This window comes from Myodes glareolus, chromosome 14 (genome assembly GCF_982192425.1).
Source record: "Myodes glareolus chromosome 14, mMyoGla1.1, whole genome shotgun sequence".
Taxonomy (NCBI): Eukaryota; Metazoa; Chordata; class Mammalia; order Rodentia; family Cricetidae; genus Myodes; species Myodes glareolus.
In genome coordinates, this window is record NC_142039.1 from 39401926 (window position 1) to 39423205 (window position 21280).

General features: G+C 43.7%; 1 protein-coding gene and 2 non-coding genes across 3 annotated transcripts; 2 read left to right on the plus strand and 1 right to left on the minus strand.

Moving 5' to 3' along the window:
• Window positions 1-3512: 3512 nt before the first annotated feature.
• Window positions 3513-3586, plus strand: Trnat-ugu (transfer RNA threonine (anticodon UGU)). The gene has a single exon. It is a non-coding gene; the product is annotated as a tRNA-Thr (tRNA).
• Window positions 3587-7191: 3605 nt separating this feature from the next.
• Window positions 7192-7264, plus strand: Trnar-ucg (transfer RNA arginine (anticodon UCG)). Its single transcript has one exon. It is a non-coding gene; the product is annotated as a tRNA-Arg (tRNA).
• Window positions 7265-12149: 4885 nt separating this feature from the next.
• Window positions 12150-20043, minus strand: Gpx5 (glutathione peroxidase 5). Its single transcript, XM_048461107.3, has 5 exons — window positions 19957-20043; window positions 16926-17079; window positions 14761-14878; window positions 13810-13909; window positions 12150-12643 (listed from the first exon to the last, which is right to left on the minus strand). The coding sequence occupies exons 1-5, from the start codon at window positions 20041-20043 to the stop codon at window positions 12437-12439; spliced, it is 666 nt and encodes a 221-aa protein (XP_048317064.1). The 3' UTR covers window positions 12150-12436.
• Between the last annotated feature and the right edge of the window lie 1237 nt (window positions 20044-21280).

Here is a 21280-nt window from a genome sequence, read left to right on the forward strand (position 1 = left end):
CTTATTCTTTTTCTTTTTTTCAATCCTCTGGAACTGGAGCTACAGATGTTGTGAGGTACTATGTAGGTGCTAGGACCCAACCCTGGGGCTATGTGGAAGGGCAGTCAGTGCTCTTAACACTTAGCCAACTCTCCAGCCCAGGTAGTCTATTTCCTTAATTGGTGATTGATGTGGGCAGGCCCAGCACATTGTGGGTGGGACCACCTCTGGGCACCTATTGGGTGCTATCAGAAAACAAGTCAGTAGGGTGGTGGTGGTGGTGCACGTCTTTAATCCCAGCACTCAGGAGGCAGGGACAGGTGGATCTTTGTGAGTTTGAGGACTGCTTGGTCTACAGAGCAAGTTCCCGGACAGTAAATTCTGGGACGGAAAAGAAAACAGGCTGAGCAAGACACGAGGAGCAAGCCAGCAAGCAGCATTCCTCACTGACTTTGAAGTTCCTGCCTCCAGGTTCCTGCCTGAATTTCCTCAGTGACGGACTGTTGCCCGGAGGCGTAAAACGAAATGAACCATTTTCTCCTCAATTTGTTTTTGCTTGTGGTGTTTTTTTTCTTCCTTTTTGCCAAGACAGGTTTTCTCTGTAGCTTTGGAACCTGTCCCAGAACTGCTCTTGGTAAACCAGGCTGACCTTGAACTCACAGAAATCTGCCTGCCTCTGCCTCCCAGGACTGGGAATAAAGGCCTGTGCTACCACCACTCGGCTTGGTATATTAAATTTTAAATTCCGGTTGTAGAAGACTACAACCTGTTCCCTTCAGCTAAAACCCACAAATGGTGAGAAAAGGCAGCATAATTCAGAGAAAGTGTAGAATAGAAACATAAAGAGAACGTGCTCAAAATGCAATTGCAGGATTTGAAGAGGACTTGGCTTGCCTGAGTAGAAAGGGGAAGGGATGGCCGCCTGGCAGAGCCACTAAATTCATGTTCTGCTCAGAGGATGGGTGAGGGCTGCAGGGGTACCCCATGCATTGCTGTTTAAGTGACACACGTTCTGTTATGTAATTTCAGTGTTTAAAATGTAAATGAATCAGTTAATCTTCTGTTCAAATCCAACAGGAATTATCCCCAAAACCAAATAGGTAAGGAAAAGAAATATCATGGAAGAATTAAAGTTGAAGAATTCAACTGAGGAGGAAAAGCTGAAGAATTCAGTTACCTGCTCAGAGAGCGCATAGAACAGGGGAAAAACAAGCTTCAAGATTAATGGTAAGAATGTTCTGGAATTGAAAGTCCAAACTCTTTAAATTGCAAAACAATTCCAAAGTAAAAGAGATGAAACTAAACTTATACACAAGCTCTCAAAGCTGCAAAGAGATGTTCGACTTGAGATATTTGACTGGAAACAGTCAGCAGTAAGTGATTTGTGGCAGAATGAATTGTTTTTTCAGAAACCTCATGAGAGATTTGACAACAGCAAGCTTTTACTGAAACAAGGAGCTCTGAACGTGTTTTATTTCTGCTGTTGTGACTCCTCAGCACCACGGAGATCAGCAGCTTGGTCTGTATTAGGTTGTTTATTTATTAGTTTTGGGAAAGTAGTTTTCCAGTTGTGTTTCTCCTGAAGTGGTTGAAAAACTGCCACAGGGCTACCGAGTGAGATCCCATCTATCCTCAAAGAAGCCAGAAGAGAATGAAGGGAAACCTGCGCTTAACACAGAATCTTCAGTACAGTAACACACGTGGGAAATCCCATTTTGGCCGTAAGAGTGTGTCAGGAATAATGTGAAGTTATTGTATGTGGACTTGGCAGTCTCCAGAACTCTGGGATATGTTTCTTGTTTATGTGCTCCCCAGTCCATTCTTTTGGCTATGACATCATAAGCCAACCAAGGCAGCCTCCTGCAGACTGCCCTCAGCAGCACAAGCGACAGGTTAACCTTCATTCCTCTACTCGAAATCCTCCCATGGCTTCCTGCCTCGGAGCTCTTGTGGTAGCTCAGGATGTCAGCTGCTATCCATTCCACTTCCCCCCCCCCAAAAAAAAAATCAACATCATTTCTCCCTAATTATCTTCTACTTTCCTCACCCCGCTCCCGTTAGCCCGGCTCTCAAGAGTACCTTTCATTCATCGCTCTTCGTGGGCTGCACCTCCATGGTTCTCTTCTCTATTACTCCTCTTAGCACACGTGGGTACCTACTGGAGATTATATTGATAGAATTCCCCACAGTGCTCACAGCAATCTAGCTTCTCGCTTCCTCCCGCTACTCCCTCTTTTCTTCTGTCCTCCTTTTGACAGGTTCTCTTAACCCAGGCTGGACTGGAGCTCCCTGAGTACCCAAGGCTGGATTGGTACCGTATTCCTGTCTTAGCTTCCTGATTGCTGCAATTATAGATAAATATTATACATATACAACACCACCCATTGCAGAATTCAATTTTCCTTTACAGGATTGATGCATTTGATATTTCATGTATTCAAACCTACAAGTTTAAAGCCGTAAAACCCAACATTTTCAACATAGAGAGGGAGAGGAACAACAAAAAGAAAAATGAGCCAAGCTTGCAAACAGAATGGCTGGCTGTTCGTTGGAGTAGACCATTACCAGGAAGAATCATCTGCTGCCACTTTCTGGGTGAGATTACTCTGCCCACTGCACAGTCATAGGCTGAGCCAGTTGGACTCATGCTGGGATAATGAAATGTAAACAGAATTAATACAGTAGTGTTGGATAGAAACCACAGAGTATCCTCACTCTGTCCTGCTGAGAGCAACGTTTTGGGTCCCTCTGGAGACCACTTTAAAGTGTGTGTGTGTGTGTGTGTGTGTGTGTGTGTGTGTGTGAATAAAACTTTATGGTCTGTTCCTAATTCTGAAAATGTAGCCTTTCTATACATTGATTGTCCTAATAAAGGACAGTAAGAGCAAAGGGGGGATTTTAAAATGAAAAGATACATCAGTATTTAAATGAATAACCAGCAGATTTCCCCCCAACATTTAAAGAAGATAGGCAAGACGTGACGATTCACACCCTAACCCCAGCATTCACAACTCTGAGGCAGGAGAATTGCCCTGAATTGGAGTCGAGTCTGAGCTACAAAGTGAGAACTTATTTCAAACAAAACAAAACAAAATTATTAGCTAAGCAAGTAAACAGCCGCGATCAAAAGGGAAAGATGGAAGACGAGAATAGGGTAAATATACCCCACCCCACCCCCAACACCGGGATTCACAGCAGAAATGGTGTGAGGGTTCAGAAGTCAGAAAGTGGGCTTCTGCGGGTTTGGAAGGTGTCCTGTACTGCGTTCCACCTTTTCGAGGACTTGCTTTGTGGGAACAGGGTCCCTGTGAAGCTGGAAATTAATGAAGGCTGAGCGTTTTCATAGGCAGTTGATATTCTTGGTCTTTTCAAGAGAATTCTACGTGGCAATACACAATAAATTGAAATTAAATCTATAGTAAGAGGGAAAAAACCCTAAAAAAATACATTTAAGTTATTTTTAAAAAAAAAAATTAACGAAGTGTCTGTTAGACATTAAATAGCGGTTTATTTTGGAAGCAAGTGTAGCAGTTGGCTCCATGGCTTAGTTGGTTAAAGCGCCTGTCTTGTAAACAGGAGATCCTGGGTTCGAATCCCAGTGGGGCCTGCTGAGCTTCCTTTTCCTCCCGAACCTTTCAAAGGAGCGGTTCGTTTTCTTGAAAATGGCAGGATAACAAAGCCCAGACTTCGCAACACCTCTCTCCAGCAACAAATGAAAAGGATACAAATCCTTTTTAGGAGCGCTGGCTTGCATGCGCACTCTTTGTGCACAGAGGCCGGACAGTGGGAGGGAGGGGCACCGGGCACCGCAGCTGAAGTTCCAAAACTGGAAAAGGCTTCTGCCAGCCTGGAAGTTGCTGTGGAACTTGGAGACTCGAGCCGATTTGAGGGAACTCTGACCGACGGCCAGTTATAACAATTTGGAAAGAGCACCTTCTGCTACCCAGTTCGGAGGCTTCTGCTCTTTAAGCAGAGAACTCCGGTTGTTCGTTGAGTGAGTGAGTGAGCGAAAGGATGCCTCCAGTCTCTGTGTCTCCCGCCTGCAGGGTTAAAGGCAGACCTTTTTCTCATCCGCCTCCCCAGTTTCCTGCAGTTTTCTTGCTTGCTTTACGATTCAGAAGCGGGTTTGGGTCTAAGTCACCCGGAGTCTTGATGACATTTGGGGATTGAGGAATCCTTAGTGTAAACTACTCGTCCAGCGCTGGTGCAGAAGGGGTCGCAAGTACAGAAGGGGTCCCCAAAACTTCCGAATCAGTCGGCGAGGGGAGCCCACCTCGTCTACCCATTTGGCTTCCCGTCAACTTGGCTTCCCTGTCCCAGCTCAGGTTTCCGTGCTGAGGAGGCCAGAGACTGTCCTTAGCAGGGACGCTTTTAAGAAATAAGCGTTTCAGCCGGGCGGTGGTGGCTCACGCCTTTAATTCCAGCACTCGGGAGGGAGACAGAGGCTGGAGGATCTCTGTGAGTCTTCAAAGTGAGTTCCAAACAGCCAGGGCAACATTGTCATAAAAAAAAAAAAAATCCTCATTTTGTTTGTTTGTTTATTTGTTTGTGGAGACAGGGGGTTCTCTGTGTATCCCTGGCTGGCTTTGACCTCGCAGAAATCCTCCTGCCTCTTCCTTTGGGGCTGTGTTTGGAAGCGACTCAGCCTGGTGAAATAATTATCCTGGTATTATTTTGAAGAACATCTCACTAAACATATCTGGGCTTAACATTTTCTCTGAGGAATTTTGACTATTCAATTGATGTAGCAGATTAAGAGATATTAGTGCTTTCCATTTCTTCTTAAATCGAATTTTGTAATTGACATTTTTTGCATAATTGGTTTCTTATTTTAAATTTTCAAATTATTTGGGCAAAATTCTCTCCAACAGTGTTCATGCTGATCGATGCACTCCAATTTTCTCCTTAAGAAAACAAACTGATAAATAAAAAATTATTATGTTTTTAACTAAAATAGCTGAAAGACACTTTAGGAAATGCTCAACATCCTTAGCCATCAGAGAAATGCAAATCAAAACAACTCTGAGATTCCATCTTACACCAGTAAGAATGGCCAAGATCAAAAACACTGATGACAACTTATGCTGGAGAGAATGTGGGGTAAAGGGAACACTTCTGCATTGCTGGTGGGATGCGAGCTGGTACAGCTCCTTTGGATATCATTATGGAGATTTCTCAGAAAATTAGGAAACAACCTTCCTCACAACCCAGCAATACCCATTTTGGGTATATACCCAAAGGATGCTCAATCCTACCACAAGGACATGTGCTCAGCTATGTTCATAGCAGCATTGCTTGTCATAGCTAGATCCTGGAAACAACCTAAATGCCCTTCAACTGAAGAATGGATAAGGAAAATGTGGTACATTTACACAATGGAGTACTACACAGCAGAAAAAATTGACATCTTGAAATTTGCAGGCAAATGGATGGAGCTAGAAAACATCATATTGAGTGAGGTAACCCAGACTCAGAAAGACAAATATTATATGTACTCACTCATAAGTGGCTTTTAGACATAAAGCAAAGAAAATCAGCCTACAATTCACAATTCCAGAGAACCTAGACAACAATGAGGACCCTAAGAGAGACATATATAGATCTAATCTACACGGGAAATAGAAAGTAGGAAAAGACAAGATCTCCTGAGTAAATTGGGAGCATGGGGACCTTGGGAGAGGACTGAAGGGGAGAGGAGAGGAAGGGAAGGGAGCAAAGAAACATGTATAGCTCAATAAAATCCATAAAATTTGCCATGTTTTTAGGTCTCAGAGTAAGTTTGGATCCTGGTTGTACACTGGCCCTCTTCAAGCTGTGTGATGGGACACTAAGGTGGCCTACCTTCAGAGGGTGTTAGACCCCGCTTTCTTGGAGCGCAAGGGAAAGAAACCGCAGAGTCAGAGGAGGCGGTCTCCGATTGGTCAAGCTTTTTAGAAAATCAAGTTTCTTCCACACTTCCAAAGTTGGGGAAATGAGTCCCAGATGACTGGAACCTCAGCAGGGCTGGGGAAAGAAATGGCATGGTGTTTCCCGGTGCAGTTTGGCAGCTGGAACCTTCGGAAGCAAGGTGACTGGCAGTCCAGGGCAAGGGTCTGTGTGAGATTTCTCTAGGGATCAGAACAGGTAGGGTGAATATATATCAGCTTGGAAGCCGGGGGCTTCCGTGGTGGTGCAGTTCCACGGTGACTGTCTCACATCGGAGAGCCCACGGGGCTGGGAACCTCAGCAGTCACACCCTAGCACGGAAAACCTAGAGAATTCGTGGTCCTTAGTCAAGGATGGAAGTCCGGAAACACTGAACCAAACCAGCCAAGGTGAATGGTCTCCCTTCTAGCTTGTAGGCTTGTTTATTTGTTTTGTTTTTGGTTTTGAGTCTGCTGCTACCATATTCAGGGAGAGTCTTTCCACATCTTTTAAGACAATCAGAATAATTCCTCAGGTGAGGCTCCCTACGTACGCGTTTCTGAGTGGCAAGTTGACAATGGATTAACCGCAACACTGTATTCACTCTCCAAGGGTCACACTGGAAAATGCCTAGCAAGGTTTATCGACTGCGTGGTGGGCTGGGGACAGGCGCGCAGGGCAGGGTTACAGAGAGGGTCTTTCTTCTCCCTTTGCGGAATTATCGCTTATTCCCACAGTGTCTCAGACCTGACTAAACTGGCCAACCACGTGTAGCAAAGATTAGAGAGGGATGATGAATTCTTTTTTTTTCTTTTACTAAATTCCTATTTCTTTAAAAAAAACAAAAACAAAAAACAAAAAAAACCAACCCTTATCAGCTGAGAGGCACGTGGAGCGATACTCACTTTGGGGCGTTTGGAGAATTCTGAAATATATTCTTTTTTGAGGAGTGGTTGTTGTGATTTTGTTTGCTTGTTTGTTTGTTTGTTTTTGTTTTGAGACAGAGTCTCTCTTTGTAGCCCTGACTGTCCTGAAAACCACTATGTTTACAAAGACGGTTCTACCTGCCAGAAATCCGCCCGCCTCTGCTTCCAGAGTGCTAAGATTAAAGGCAGGAGATCTGCATTTTACTTGCTACTGTGCTATGTCCAAGGTGTGACTTGGACTTTTAGAATATCAATTGCGTCCTTGGGATCATATTCATCGTAAAGAATGTGCTATTCAGCTAAAACTAAAGACTGTACAGAGCCAGCCAGCTGTTCACGTTCTAGACATTTGTAACACTTTTTCACCCTTCAGAGTCCGTAGGACCACGTGGCCTAATGGATAAGGCGTCTGACTTCGGATCAGAAGATTGAGGGTTCGAATCCCTTCGTGGTTGGTATTTTTTCACCTCCCCTTTCTGCCGCTTCAGCCTGAACTGTCTTGCTGCAGTAACCACTCACTTACAAGAATTGTGTGAAGCCCCGCGTCTGCGAGTTTGGAGATGAACTGTGTTTTCAGACTGTGCGGCCAGCAGAGCTGGTGCATGCGTACTGTGGGTCGGGATGGAAGTCACAAATCCTGCAGTGGTCACACAGTTGTCAATACTGTCTCTATGTATAAAGTCCTATGATCCTTGAGAATTTAGTTTTTCAAGACCATTTAAAGGTCGCCCCATGGGAAAGGAAAATTTCTCACACCTCAAAAGAGCTGGATCATCCACATTAATCAGGTGGATGTGGCCGAGTCTGAGAAACCAAAATATCTGAGGAATCAGAGAACAGACTTTTAAAACTCTGAGATTGGACGCCAAGAAGACAAAAGACTTCTGCAAAAGGACACTAATCCCAGCAGGTGAGTTCGAATAGAGGAAATGGACACATCCTTAGAAAATATGGTGAGTCAGGTTACATTCAAGCTAATTATGAATAGTCTTAAGTACGAAATAAATTGCACTATTTGTCGTTCCCTCTCCCCCGCCCTGAGACAGGAACTTTGTAAGCAAGGTCTCATACTCTTTATATTACCAAGGATGACCTTGCATTCTTGCTCCTCCTGCCTCCACCTCTTGTTTACAGGAGCACGCATCAATCATCTCGACCCCCCACCTCATAAATAAAACACCAAACAAATAAACAAACAAAGAAAAAAGAAGGAAAGGACGAAAGGAAAAAAGGAAGGAAGGAAGAAAGAAAGAGGAAAAAAGAATGTCTCGAATACACAGGATGATGTGACAGTGACGGTTTCTTTTTTCTTTAATATGATTTTAATTAAAATAGATGTTGTTATGTTGTTTTCCCCCACTTTCCTCCCTCCAGTCCCCCTCAGCTACACTCCTTAAAATCTTTCCGATGTTCTCACCTCCACACTCAAGTTCTCAAGTTGATAGCCTTTTTTTCTTTGATTATTGTTACATATATATTCTTTGGCCATTATTGTTACATATGTGTGTGTGTTGTGTGTGTAACCTGTTGAGTCCATTGTTATTGATGTGCATATAGTTACAAGACCTACTACTCTGAATAGTTAATAAGAGAGCTTATCCTTGAGAGAGGCTAATTCTCCTCCCAGCAGCCATTAGTTGCCTATATTTCTTTGTCTACAGGTAAGACCCTCAAATTTTCCTTTCTTTCCATTTTTACATGTCCACTGATAATGCCAATTGTTCTAGTCTCATTTAAGCAGTCATTTCTAGGAAAGACTGTTTCGTAGCCGACTTCCTGGTATTCCAGCCCCTCTTTAGTGGTGTTTCCTGAGCCTTAGATGCAGCAGCTGTAGGAGATATAGATGTAGCAGTTAGGGCTGGACTCCCCATAATCTGCTGCTATCAAAATCCATCATCTTAAGTCTGTCCTACCAACACTGCTCCCCACCCCCAGAGTCCACACCACTGACACCTGAACCTTGGTTTTTTTTACTATGGCTTCTTTAAATACAGCATTTAAAAATCTCTAAATGCCATTGGAAATCATTTTGATAAAAATCACCTTGGCTGAACAAAAGATGGAGTCAGGCAGGTGCATGCAGACCAGTCCTGTCTGCCACTGTGAGTTTTCCACTCCTGGGAAATTGTGGGCTGTCTCCACGGTTCTCACTCTGCAGTCACTCAGCTGCTCGTCTGCTCAGCTCTCTTCTGCAGCACACGAGTCTCCAGCTCCTCCAGACGCTCTCCTTAGGGTGTGACCTAAGACTGTTGAAGACACTTTGCTACCATGAAGCAAACACTTTTAGACTCAGCACCAGCACTACTACTACTACTACTTAGTATCATTATCATAAAGAAAAGAAAAAACACTTAACACATGCACTGTGGCTAAAGCAAATGCAGAAGGACAATACAATAATTGTTTTTAAAGTTTCTATAATTTCAGTTTTCTTTTTAGGCAGCCTCACAGTAGCCCAGGCTATCCTCGACTGGTCTCAGTAATACTCTTTTTTAAGCTTCCCAGTTTCTCGGATTGCAGGCATGCACCATGACGGCTACATTTGTTATTTTCATTTCAGGGTTTAGTTCCTCCACCACCACCTTTTTCTGTGAAGATCTGTAGATTAAGATGAACTTTTTAAAAACAATACATTTTGTTAGGGCTGGAGAGATACCCCATCCAAAGAGTTCTGGCTGCTTATGCAGAGGTCCTGGGTTCATTTCCCAATGTGCAATCCCAACTCTCACATGGTGGCTCACGAGCTTCCGTCACTGTGGTTCCGTGGGATCCCATGTCCTCTTCTTAGTCTGCAGATAGATGTGCATGCACACAAAACACCCATGTACATAACCTAAGAAAACACGTTTTTCAAAACACATTTTTTTGTTGTTAAAAATACTCAACAATGTTGGTGGCCAGAGAGTTGGTCAACCACTTAAAGGTGCTTGTCGAGATGGAAGGAGAGAGCTGACCCCACAGAGTTACCCTCTGATGGCTACACAGGTGCTATAGCATGTGCTCGCTCCCCACCCCTAATCACACACACACACACACACACACACACACACACACATACACACACAATGATTTAAAAAATTAAAACGTAAGGATTATTCAAAAACATGACTAAGATGACCCATGTCACAGTACATTTATTTTTCAAACTGAAGATTTATTCATCAGCACTGCTGTGAAAATTACTCACAGTGGGTCCCCAGCATTACTTGGTAAATGTAATCTATGTGCCTCACTTTCTGATGACAGAAATTTCTGTCCCACCCAGTCCCGCAGCCATTCAGTCCTAAAGAAACACACAGAGGCTTATATTAATTATAAACTGGTCAGCCTATTAGCTGAAGCTTTCTTTTAAACGAATTCTTACATCTTACAACTTTCTCACCTCCTGATTCCTTATTTCTGCTCTTTCACATCAGAGCCTACAACCAGGGACTTCAGTTTTATGGAAGCTGGGTATGCTTGTGTATTAAAGCATTTGGTGTCTAGATGACCTAGCCTTTCCCATCAGCATCTCCACCTGGCACAGAGGGAGCACAACTTAAATTTGGAATTTAACTTAGTTCCTTCGTGCTGTTGAGTATCAGAACATGAGCAATGTTGTTGCTATCGTTTCTCCCTCCCTTTCTCTCTCTCTCTCTCTCTCTCTCTCTCTCTCTCTCTCTCTCTCTCTCTCTCTCCTCTCTGTCTCTCCCCCCCCCCCCATTTGTTTTGAGACAGGGTCTCACGATGTGACTCAGGCTGACCTTGACTAGGTGACTCTCCTGTCTCAATACTGGGTTTAAAAATATGCATTAGCACATTGGGCCTGAGATTTTTTTTTTTAAAAAAAAGGATCCAGGAGTCATGGTTTCTCATTTACCTTTATTTCATGATGTGTCACCACAGTTGTTCACTGTGTTCAACCAAACTGTTGATGTCCTTCAGGAATGGCTATTCTATTATCACGCACAGCTTTCAGTACCAGGATATTACTAGTGTGTGTCCCTCCAAGGTAAGCTGTTTCACTCGGGTTGGAGGGAAGTCTTAATAATCACATGGTTACTTTGTGCCTGTAGCTATTGGTTATATATTTATTTTCTAATTACTAACCAGGTGGTGGATAATTTAACCAAAAAAATCACATTAACATCTTTTCCCTTGATGTGAGATTATTTTTTTGTGTCTGATAATTGTACATTGGAGTTCCTAGAAAGAAGATTGTGAGAATTGAAATAGAGATGCTAATTCATCCTGATTATTGGATGACTGGGGGTGTGACTCAATGCCTGTAGCATCTGTGTATCATGAGCAACTTCCAGTTCGACGCCCAACATTTCAAGAAAAAAAAAATACAAGAACATTAGTGAATTGTCAACACCTAGGCTTGGGGTTCTCATTGATAGGATTATTCCGAATTTGATGCTCATCCTGAATGAAGACTAGAAGACACAGCAAGTTAGAGAGTGGGCTTTACTAGGGAGAAGGACTGGGATGCAGGGCAAGGACAAAGGAGCACCAGCCAATTCCCCTGGCATCTCTGGAACTGATGGGGTCTCAGTTAAACCCTTGCAGCTAAGTCTTCATTGGATAAACTTGGCCTGAGGCAATTCCTAAAGAGAGCTTCCAGCCACAAACCATCGGGTGACGTCTGGAAGGATAAACACTGTCCCTGAGGACAGCAATCTGGATGTCACCGATACTGCAAGCAGGAAGAGAGAGATTTAAACATAAGCATTGGTTAGGAATGAACCACAGAAGTCTCGAATGCTTCAGAAAACATTTTATTGAAACATATATTGGAAATAATTTATTGGAAATAATATGTCTAGTTTTGAAGTTGAAGAGTCCCAGGTTGCATGAGAGGACCCTGCCCTTCAGGCGATAAAATGCACCATCACTAGCTGGACCACTGAAGATCAGACAGGAAGGAACACTTTTGTAGAATCAGAGACAAGTTTGGCTGGGATCCTGGCAGGATGGACAGGCACCTTCCTCCTGTGTGAGTCAAATTACTCCCACTCTTCCACAGATTGGGCACAGAAGGGCCCACGGGATGAAGATTGAATCAAAAAGGCGTGTGAACATACAACACGTTTGTATCAGGAGACAAAAATTTTAGGAGGAGGGACCTAAACTGTGTAACCATCCTCTATTGCTATTTCTGCACCTTCAGGCTGGAAAGAGAAGGCACTGGAATGGCTAAGGAGACTCTTCCTCCAGACACAACCAAGCCATTCCCAAATCCTTTGATGAATTTGAATGGTTCATTATGGTTGTGTTGTTTTGATGGATTTTTTTTTTTTTTTTTGAGACAAGGTCTCTTGTAGCTCAGACAGGCCTGGAATTCATGTTTCTCTTGTCTGCTTGCTGAATGCAGACATTATAGGTGAGTGATACACCCAGCCAAATCTATAACTGGGATCTCTGGATCTAGATTTTTTTCCTTTTCTTTTGTTCTTCAACTCATATGTTACAAGGAAAAATCCCTGCCACTTTCCAAGCATAAATCTACATTGTGCAAGGGAGGGACTTAGGCAGTTTAGGGGTGACTTGGGCAGGTAGAGGCCGTTTAAGCAAAGAGTGTGGTAAGAAGACGGATTTTTTTTTTTTTCAGAGCAGCTCTCTAGGAGAGAAGCAGGATGGCCTTCCTACTTGGTTGCGAACTGCCTCAGGTACGCCACGATATCAGCCTTGACGGTGCTGACAGGAGCAAGGTGGGACCAGCGCATGACAGGGACCCCATTGGGTCCCACCAGGAACTTCTCGAAGTTCCAGCGGATGTCGTGCACTTTCACTGGCTCCCAGGAGATGTGCTTGTTTGTGCTCACAACCTCGGAGGGGTGAGGACAGGAGTGCTGCAGCGGAGAAGCGGAGAAAAGAAAGCGCATGGTTTCTGTTCTGGATGGTCCAGGCTGTCGGCACTCCCTGGCAACCCCTCCCCGTGAGTCTCAAACATCAAAACACATGATTTCTGTTCCCAGATGGTCCAGGCTGTCGTCACTCCCTGGCAAGCCCCTCCCCGTGAGTCTCAAACATCTTAGCCTCTTGTGGTTTCTGCGAAACCCCACAGGCGCTCCTCGTCACCAACATGCCAGTCACCAAGAACGCTGCTGACACCATAGCCTAAGTGCATGCCCTCGTTCTTTCTCTCACAGTCACATTGCATAGGTTAAAATGCATTGCTTTTCAAACTTTCATTTCTTCTTGTTTTCTGAAACAGGCTCTCACACAGCCCATGTTGGCCTCAAACTCAATATATATCTGAAGATGACCTTGAATTCCTGATCCTCGTGACTCTACCTCCCAAACGCCGGGATGTCAGAAAATAAGATTGTGCAGGCTCATTTTCTTTCTTTTCTTTTCTTTTTTTTTTTTTTTGTTCAAAGTGGGTGACTTGGACTAGAATATTCTTTCCAAGGTGTAGGGTTCTATGAACTTGTGGAATTTCCAAAAAATACCTTTGGGGAACAGCTTAGAGCTACTTTAAGACTTTATCAAAGAAGGAAAAAAAGACTAAACCACATTTTGTCACTTAATTAAAAAAACATAAAAATAACTCGCATGTGGCCCATGACCTTCAAATAGAGGGCAATCATAAAAACGGGATGGGTGGAATTTATGGAGCCGCCTCACACTGCTCTGTTTCATCAGTCCATGGAGAGCCATACGGTTGTAGAGCTCTGAGTTCTTTATGTTGTTACTATGTAGCCTATCCTATAGGTGGCAGACATCCATCCAAGAAACCTTGAATGAATGAGGGAATGCATGTCAGTGAGCAACGGGCCAAGTAAAAGCTGCCATTGCATACAGGTGTTTATTCCTCCCCAAACCAGAGTCCTACACATGCTAAAGACTAGATGACATCTCTACGCCAAGCAGGAGATTTCATCCAGAAAGATCAACCCACTTCCAGGAACGAACCCTTGGGTCTGTTTCTACCATAACCAACAAATGGAAATTTTAAGCCCCCACGTGAAGCTAGCAAGATTGGGAGTGATACATATTCCAGCAATTCACTCACCTTCAGGAAGGTGAAGATTTTCTGTTCTTTTTCACCATTTACGTCGCCTTTTGCAAAAAGCTGGAAATTAGGTATATATCCTCTTCCGGGACGAACATACCTGCAATGAGCCAAAGGGTGGGACGTGAAGGTGAAGGTTGTGACAGGACATCGAGATGCAGACAGAGGAAGGACAGAAAGAGCCCGGGATTTGGTGGGGTGGTGGTGGGATGACATGGGACTCCCCTCTGTATGCTATGAATATATTTTATTGCCATTGGTTAATTAAAAAGCTGCTTTTGGCCAATGGCTTAACAGAATATAATCAGGCTGAAAAAGATATATAGAGAGAAAGTAGGTGGAGTCAGAGAGAAGCCATGTAGCCCCTGCTGGAGGAGACAGACACCCGGGAACTTTACCAGTAAACCACGAGCCTCGTGGTGATGCATAGATGATGCATAGAAATGGGTTAATTTAAGATATAAGAACTATCTAGAAATACACTTAAGCTATTGGTCACGCAGTGATTTAATTAATATGGTTTCTGTGTAACTATTTCAGGTCTGGGTGACCAGGAATGAACAAGCAGCTTCTGCTAACAGAGGCATGCAGGAGACAAAAACCTGTTTTGCAAGTCTCTGGTTGACTTCGTATTTCTGAATTCTAGTCTATCTTTTCTTCTTTCACTGCTTCTCTCTCAGGAGTAGCTGATCTCCAATTTCTCCACCATTCATCCAGGTCTCAGTTGGGAGTGAAGAGAGGCTCCATGGACCCCATCAGATTCTCATCAATTAAAATCTGCTTGCAGGTGCCCTGAACCTATGCATTACCACCTTCCCAGGAGGTTTGGAGGCCCTGAGGGGCCTGTGAGACAGAGAAGGTGACAAGGTGTTGTGGGGACTCCTTTATTATAATCGACAACAGTCTGGCCCCCACAACAAGGCCTCTAATGAACTTCAGGCAGGTACTTACTTGAGTCCAGGAAGAATCTCTATATTCTCTCCTGGTTCTTGCTTTCCAAACTGGTTGCAGGGAAAGCCCAACACAACCAAGCCAAATGACTTCAAATCCCTCTGGAGTGCATTGAGTTCTGTGGTTAGAAAAGGGACAACATTATGGCCTGACCTGGAGACCCCACATCAAGGAAGGATCTATTGAGTCTGTTTCTACTATAACCAACATGTGGAAATTTATATAGCCCAGGCTGACCCCATGGGTTGGTCATTTTACAGAGAAGGAAACAGAAGGAGAAAACTATCTGATCAGAGAGGCTGAAAGTCATGACTTAAGTTAGACGTGCATTCTGAGCCCCTTAGTTATGGTACAACATTTCTCAAGCTCACAATTATACACAGTCCTTTTTACAAACAGAGATTTCCAGGTTTCATTTCCAGTTCTTTTCCTCTGAGATGGAGCCCGCCCATGTTTGTTACTTAAAAGTCTGACACCATCTAAACAAAGCCAGCTAGAAATACCACTCCTTGTTGGGGGATTCTTTTCCTAAAGGAGCAGGCACAGATGAGAACTGAGGCTCTCTCCTGGGTACAGGCTAGCTCCTGCTGAGCAGGTTCTCTCCTGGGTACAGATTAGTTCATGGTGAGCAGGTTATCCCCCGGGTACAGGCTAGCTCATGGTGAGCAGGTTCTCTCCTGGGTTCAGGTTAGCTCATGCTGAGCAGGTGCAGACAATCTTGACAGGTAGCAGGAGCCGAGAGTTTCCAGCTGAACTTCCTGATACTCAGCAACCGCCCTGGGAGTCAAAGACAAGTTCTACCTCTAAAGACAGTCCTCAGAGTTGACTCAGAACACATAGTTCGGTGCTCCTGTCCACCGCCATGAAGAGTTCCAACTGCCTGCTTTTATTAACTGTTTAGTTCCTTGACAAATCCAAGTCTGTCACACTAGGATACAGCTTGGCCAATGGGCATCTCTCAAAGGCCCCCTTTAAAGTTAGAGATTACCTCCCTATTTCCACACACTTTCCTCTCCTCCTTCCCATTCCTCTTGTCTGTACCAGGAAATCCCTCCTCTTTCCAAGAAAGAGACAAGAAATTAGGAAGCCTGCCTTCAGCCCTTCAGCGACTCTTCCCAGGATTACTTATTTGTTACATGCTAAGTGGAAATTAAATAAGTAGATTTCTTTTTTCTCTTTGAGGTATGGTCACCCTATTAGCCCAGGCTAACATCAAACCCTGACCTTCCTTGCTCAGCCTTTGGAGTGTAGGATCCACAGCTATGCATCGCACGCCAGGCTGTAAGTCATTTTTAAGGTTCCTATAAACTGGTAAAATGAATTTTTGTTTGATTAAAAAATGAGGAGTTGGACTGACATCAAATGTACTTTATTAATTTAGAAGTCATCAAATAGCATTTACAATACTGACAACAGGGGTGTCGGAAGAAAGAATGTCCTCCACAAGCATGACAGTATTTTCAGAGGGGTAAGAAGGAAAACGGTTTTCACTCTAAGACTTTTTGTTCCCTTGACTTTTGATCCTTATGAATGCATTACTTCTGCAAAGCACGCTGCACACCATAATAATTCACAAGAAGGCCTTATTAGCTCTAGGAGTCGGCAGCCTCCTCCACCAAGCTCTACTCTGGTCATGTGGTAAACTAGGTATAAAACCCCTGTGTCCCTCTCATGGTCATTGTAGATTTCCGTAGAACGGACTCAAAAACATGGCTCTTCCCTCCTGTCTTTGCCAAGGACTCTTCTGGTACTTTCTGAGAAGTATCAAATTCACTGATACATATTGGTTCCAATGGCAATCTTAAAGCAGACCCCAGTCCTATCCAAGGAAAGGGCCAGCAGTTTTGTTTTCATCTGTAAAGAGCTGAATAGTGTTTCAGACTTTGCAGATCACAGCTCTCCATCCCTAGTAGCCACAGAACTACTGACCTCTGCCTTAGGATGTGAAAGCAGCCGTAGGGAAGGATGTGCCGTGCTCCAATAAAGCCCATACAAAATAATAAACTCACAAGTTTGGTGTGTGGGCCATCACATGCCAATTTAAGACATCAGAGAAGGAAGCAAATTACCATGACACATAGAACTGGAATAGAATTCCCAAGGTAATTGAGAATACAGGCAGCTGAAAATTTTTGTCACAAGGTCATATGGCTCTGAATTCTTACCAGGGTACTGAATTGTCAGACCACAGTAGGTAGCCACGTTGACAAAGAGGACGTGCTTGCCTGCATACTGCTTGAACTGAACGCGCTCCTTTCCATTTAGAGAGAGAGTCTCATAGTCATAGATGGTGCCTTTCACATCTTTGTAGCAATTCATCTAGAAGAGTTTTGAAAGCTTTGTTATGACTGACAGCAGTACCCCATGTCTGTTTGATCATTCAAAACACACATGAACAATGAAGGTGTTAACCAGGATGCAGAAACAAACAGGAATTGTGTAAGGGATTAGAAGGCAGAGCAGTGGGGCTTGACATACAATCGATGCTTTTGTGGAGAAAGGAATGGCAAAGGGTTGTCTATCACTCGTCTCTTGCCCTGGCATGTCAGGAGACCAGGCCATGTGTGGATGAATCAGACTGAAAGGAACTAGAGAGCAAATGGCACAAAGAGAAAAGAACCCCGGCGTTGGCGAGGAGGAGGCTGTGGACAGCCATGGATTAAAGGCACGCTGCCTGCTTGCTCTCCAAGAGGGCCAGATTTTCATTGCTTCAGTGATTCAAGATGGCCTAGTTATTTCTCTTTCTCTAGCTCTTCTGCCTTCTCAATCCGCTCAAGGGCATGATAGAATGGGGAGATCTCTAGCCTGGAATAAGATCTATCATTCAGAGTGTCTGTGAATCTGGGAAGCTCTCATTCCTGGGCCCTGGAGCTCCTCTCCCTAACAGTAAAATGGAACAAAAAAGTTCCCAGGTTTGTCATTCTAGAATCCAGTGCAGTTTTTGTGATGGATTTCTCTTACAATCGCTATCTTACTCCTATGGTTATCTTATGCCAACACTGTGAAAACAAACTATGATATGTGCCAAGAAAGGATGTGGAAAGCCCTAAAACCTATCTCAGATTGAGACAGGCTAACCTGTCACATCTGAAGACATTTGAGCAGATTTCAAGAGAGCAGAAATAAGTTCTACAGGAAGTTCCCATTGCATGTCCTCATGTCAAATTTCTCTATAGGGCAAGTCTTATGTTTTATTTCTGTCTCTGCCTTGCCTTGGCACCTGCAATGCAAAGATGTATAAATGGATGCTCACCAGCACAACCAGAGCCACTCACAGAGCTAGAGAGGCAGCTATAAATTGCTCATGAAATACAAGGAGTATTAAAAAAAATCATGAAAAGAAAGCTACATGCCATCGACTGAGAAAGTGCCGTTGAGCTGGCTAGAAAAAGATCCAAACTGGCTTTCCTTATCAGACAGCGAAATCGACTTAGACAGACTTCCTGGAAATGCAGTGCTGGGAAGGATGCAGTCAGCACCATTTGCTCCCACCCGGACAGGGAATACTGCAAAACAAAGCAACATTTCCAACCCTGTACAATTGATGATCTCATCACTAGCACCTGAGGTTGGAGGTCCTACTCTCATGGGAAAGGTACTTTCTATATGTAAGCTTTCTTGAAATACACACACACACACACACAAGCACACACACATGCGTGCACACATTCATGTGCCAGCAATACTCAGGTGTAGATACAGAACATATAGAAAGCACTCATTTTCACCTTCCTGATGCCTGCTTCCAAGTCACACTATTTTTGGGAAGCAGACAGGGAGTTACAGCAATGAAAATCACATTGAGTACTACAGTACAATATCTTAGAGAGACAGGACTTGAAGATTCATTTTAGTCCATCTTACCTATCTGGGCGAGGGAGGGCTTGAGGCATGGCCTGATTTTATCTAGGCCAGGCTGGCCTTCAAACTCATGGTGATTCTCCTGCTTCACTTCCTTGAGTGTTAAGTTCAGGGATGAACTACCATGCCCAGCTATTCCAATTTATTTTTGCCTCCAAAATTATATTTATTTATTTATTTATTTAATGTGTATATGTGTGTGTGTGTATATGTATGTGTGCCTGAATGTGTTTGTGTGTGTGTATATATATACAGGAACTGTGTATATACAGGAACCTGCAGAGGTGAGAAGTAAAAGCAGTTGTGAGCTACCATGTAGGTGCTGGGAATTGAACCCTGGTCTTCTGTAAGAGCAGTAAGCACTCTTAATGATGAGCCATCTCAGCAGCCCCTCCAGTTTATTCTGGATGTTGATTATTCTGCTCTTCCAAATGTTTTATGAGTCTGAATGTTAGGTCCCCATGCCCTCAGATCAGCATTTATTAAACTCTGAGTCTCCACATCTAATGAGGCAGCTCTGGGTACCATAGAAACCCTATCTACCCAGTAACTTTTCATGTCAGTTTCAAAGAGAAAAAGTCTTCCCAGAGCTGCCTGTTATAGAAGAAATTAAGTGCAAAAATAAATTATTATTTTTAATCTCCCACCCTAACTGGATAATATAACACACAAATTAGAAATGGGTAGAGTTTGCACCCCAGAAGTTATATCCCACTGTGTGAATGAATATTTGATTGCTTCTGGTGTCCCTCTCATATGTTGCTATCCTCCTGCGGACTGCCCTTTCTACCACCACACAGACAGAGATTGTTGACAAGGTCTCTGAGCTCCATATTGAGAGTAGAACTAAGATTAGACTCTCAGACACCTCGTGCGGGTGCTCCAAAGCTCCAAATCGAATTGCTTTAGGACTCTGGTTATTGTTTCTCCCCATGTGTTGCTTTAGTCTTAAAAATCCACATTTGTTTTTTTGTTTGGTTTTGTTTTGTTTTTCAGAAAGAAACCCTTCCTTTACCCATCATTCTCCTCCAAACCCCAGTTACCACCTACTGGATGACCACAGTAGTTCTGCCCTCATCTAATCGGTTTTGTAGGGGGCATCCTCTTGGGGAAGTAGTGGAGAAAAGACCGTTGTTAGGGAACCCTTTCTTCCTTATCCATACGCAACTCAACAGCATATATTTAAAAGTGAAGAGAAGAAAGGTTTGGGGTGACCACCAGGAGAAGAAGACAGGCGTGAGATTCTTAGAAGAAGGACGGAAGGGCGAGCTCTAGGAGCAGAGCCTAGGAGCGGCCCTGTTCAGCTCTGCTGTGCTCTTTATGGCCCTTACTTACCTTCATCTTTTCCGGCTTGGAAAAGGTCTGCACATAGCTGGCTAGAAGAAGTGGGACAAGATAGAAGACTCTTAATTGCATAGTCATGACTAGTATTGTAGGTCGCTGGTCTGAGAGTCTGGGGTCTTCGTAGCTCCCAGTTTTTTTGATACCTTGATAAAGCCCGGCCCACACCTGTTGAGACCAATCAAAGGGCAGCAAGTATTCCTGTTCAGCAGACCCGGAGAATTTAAGTCATATCCTTGCCTACACACGCCCCCATGATCGCTTAGACTTCAATAGTGTGGCGAGGCCCTGGAACTCATATAAATCCTGGCAGGATTGTCAGAAAGTTGTGGCAAGTCCTTAAAGTTTCTAGAAGCCTTAGCTGGTTTTCCTGAGTGGATGTAAATGTTTAGATAAAGATAAACTTCTTGTCAAACAGCTGGCATGGGTGTTCCACACACCATTTCTAGGGCTTGGGATACGTAGCTCAGTGTACGGAAGCTTAGTATGCTTAAGGCTCTGAGTTCAATGCGTAAGAATAACAACAAAACAGCCAATTAAGTACTTTACCTAACGTTATTATTTTAGCTTTAAAAAAGGAAACATTTCTTTCTTACACTGCTATACTGTAAAGAGTTGGGCAGTAACAGAAATACTGGCTTATTGTTTCAGCTTTTAAAAACTAAAGAATAGAAGTTAGAGTTGGTCTTGCAAGGGTCTTGAGTTTGGTTTCCATCACCCACATCTGGTGCCTCACAACTACCAGCAACTCCAGCTTTAGGGGCTCTCAAGCCTTCTTGCCTCTGAGGGTACCCACATACACATGCTCATACATACAGAGGGGGGTACCCACATGCGCATGCTCATACATACAGACAGAGGGACACACGCACACGTAAGTAAACAAAACAAAAATTATAAAAATAAGCTTAAAAAACCCTAAAGGATAGACCCAAGTTCAAGAGAACTTGGGGGCTGGTAATGTGGCAGGAATTGAAAATAAACCACAACACAATGTTAGGCTCATTATAGGAACATTCTCAAGGATTTATACATCAGTAATTTTTAGAAAATGTGATCCAGAGGGAAATGGGCACAGTCCAGGACCCCAGTGGTGTCTGTGGCAGGATACAATGTTCTCTCTCAGCAATAACCAAAGGGTTATGAATAGGAAGAGCTGTATCCGTGTTTATCAGATTGGCACAAGTTAAAAGGAATGCTGGGACCCAGCCTGGGTGCAGCCTGGCATTGGGTGCTCCTGCATACTAGATGGGTGGTGGGGAAAACAGAACACTGTCGACTTTTTAGGTGGCTACTCTGAATGTAGTGCTCTCTGTTT

Coding starts and splice junctions, on each gene's coding strand:
- Gpx5 (XM_048461107.3), bottom strand. CDS start 20,043: ATGACTATGCAATTAAGAGTCTTCTATCTTGTCCCACTTCTTCTAGCC. Junction 13,910..14,760: donor GAGATTCTTCCTGGACTCAA/GTAAGTACCTGC, acceptor GGCTCATTGCAG/GTATGTTCGTCCCGGAAGAG. Junction 12,644..13,809: donor AAATCTTCACCTTCCTGAAG/GTGAGTGAATTG, acceptor TCTCCGCTGCAG/CACTCCTGTCCTCACCCCTC.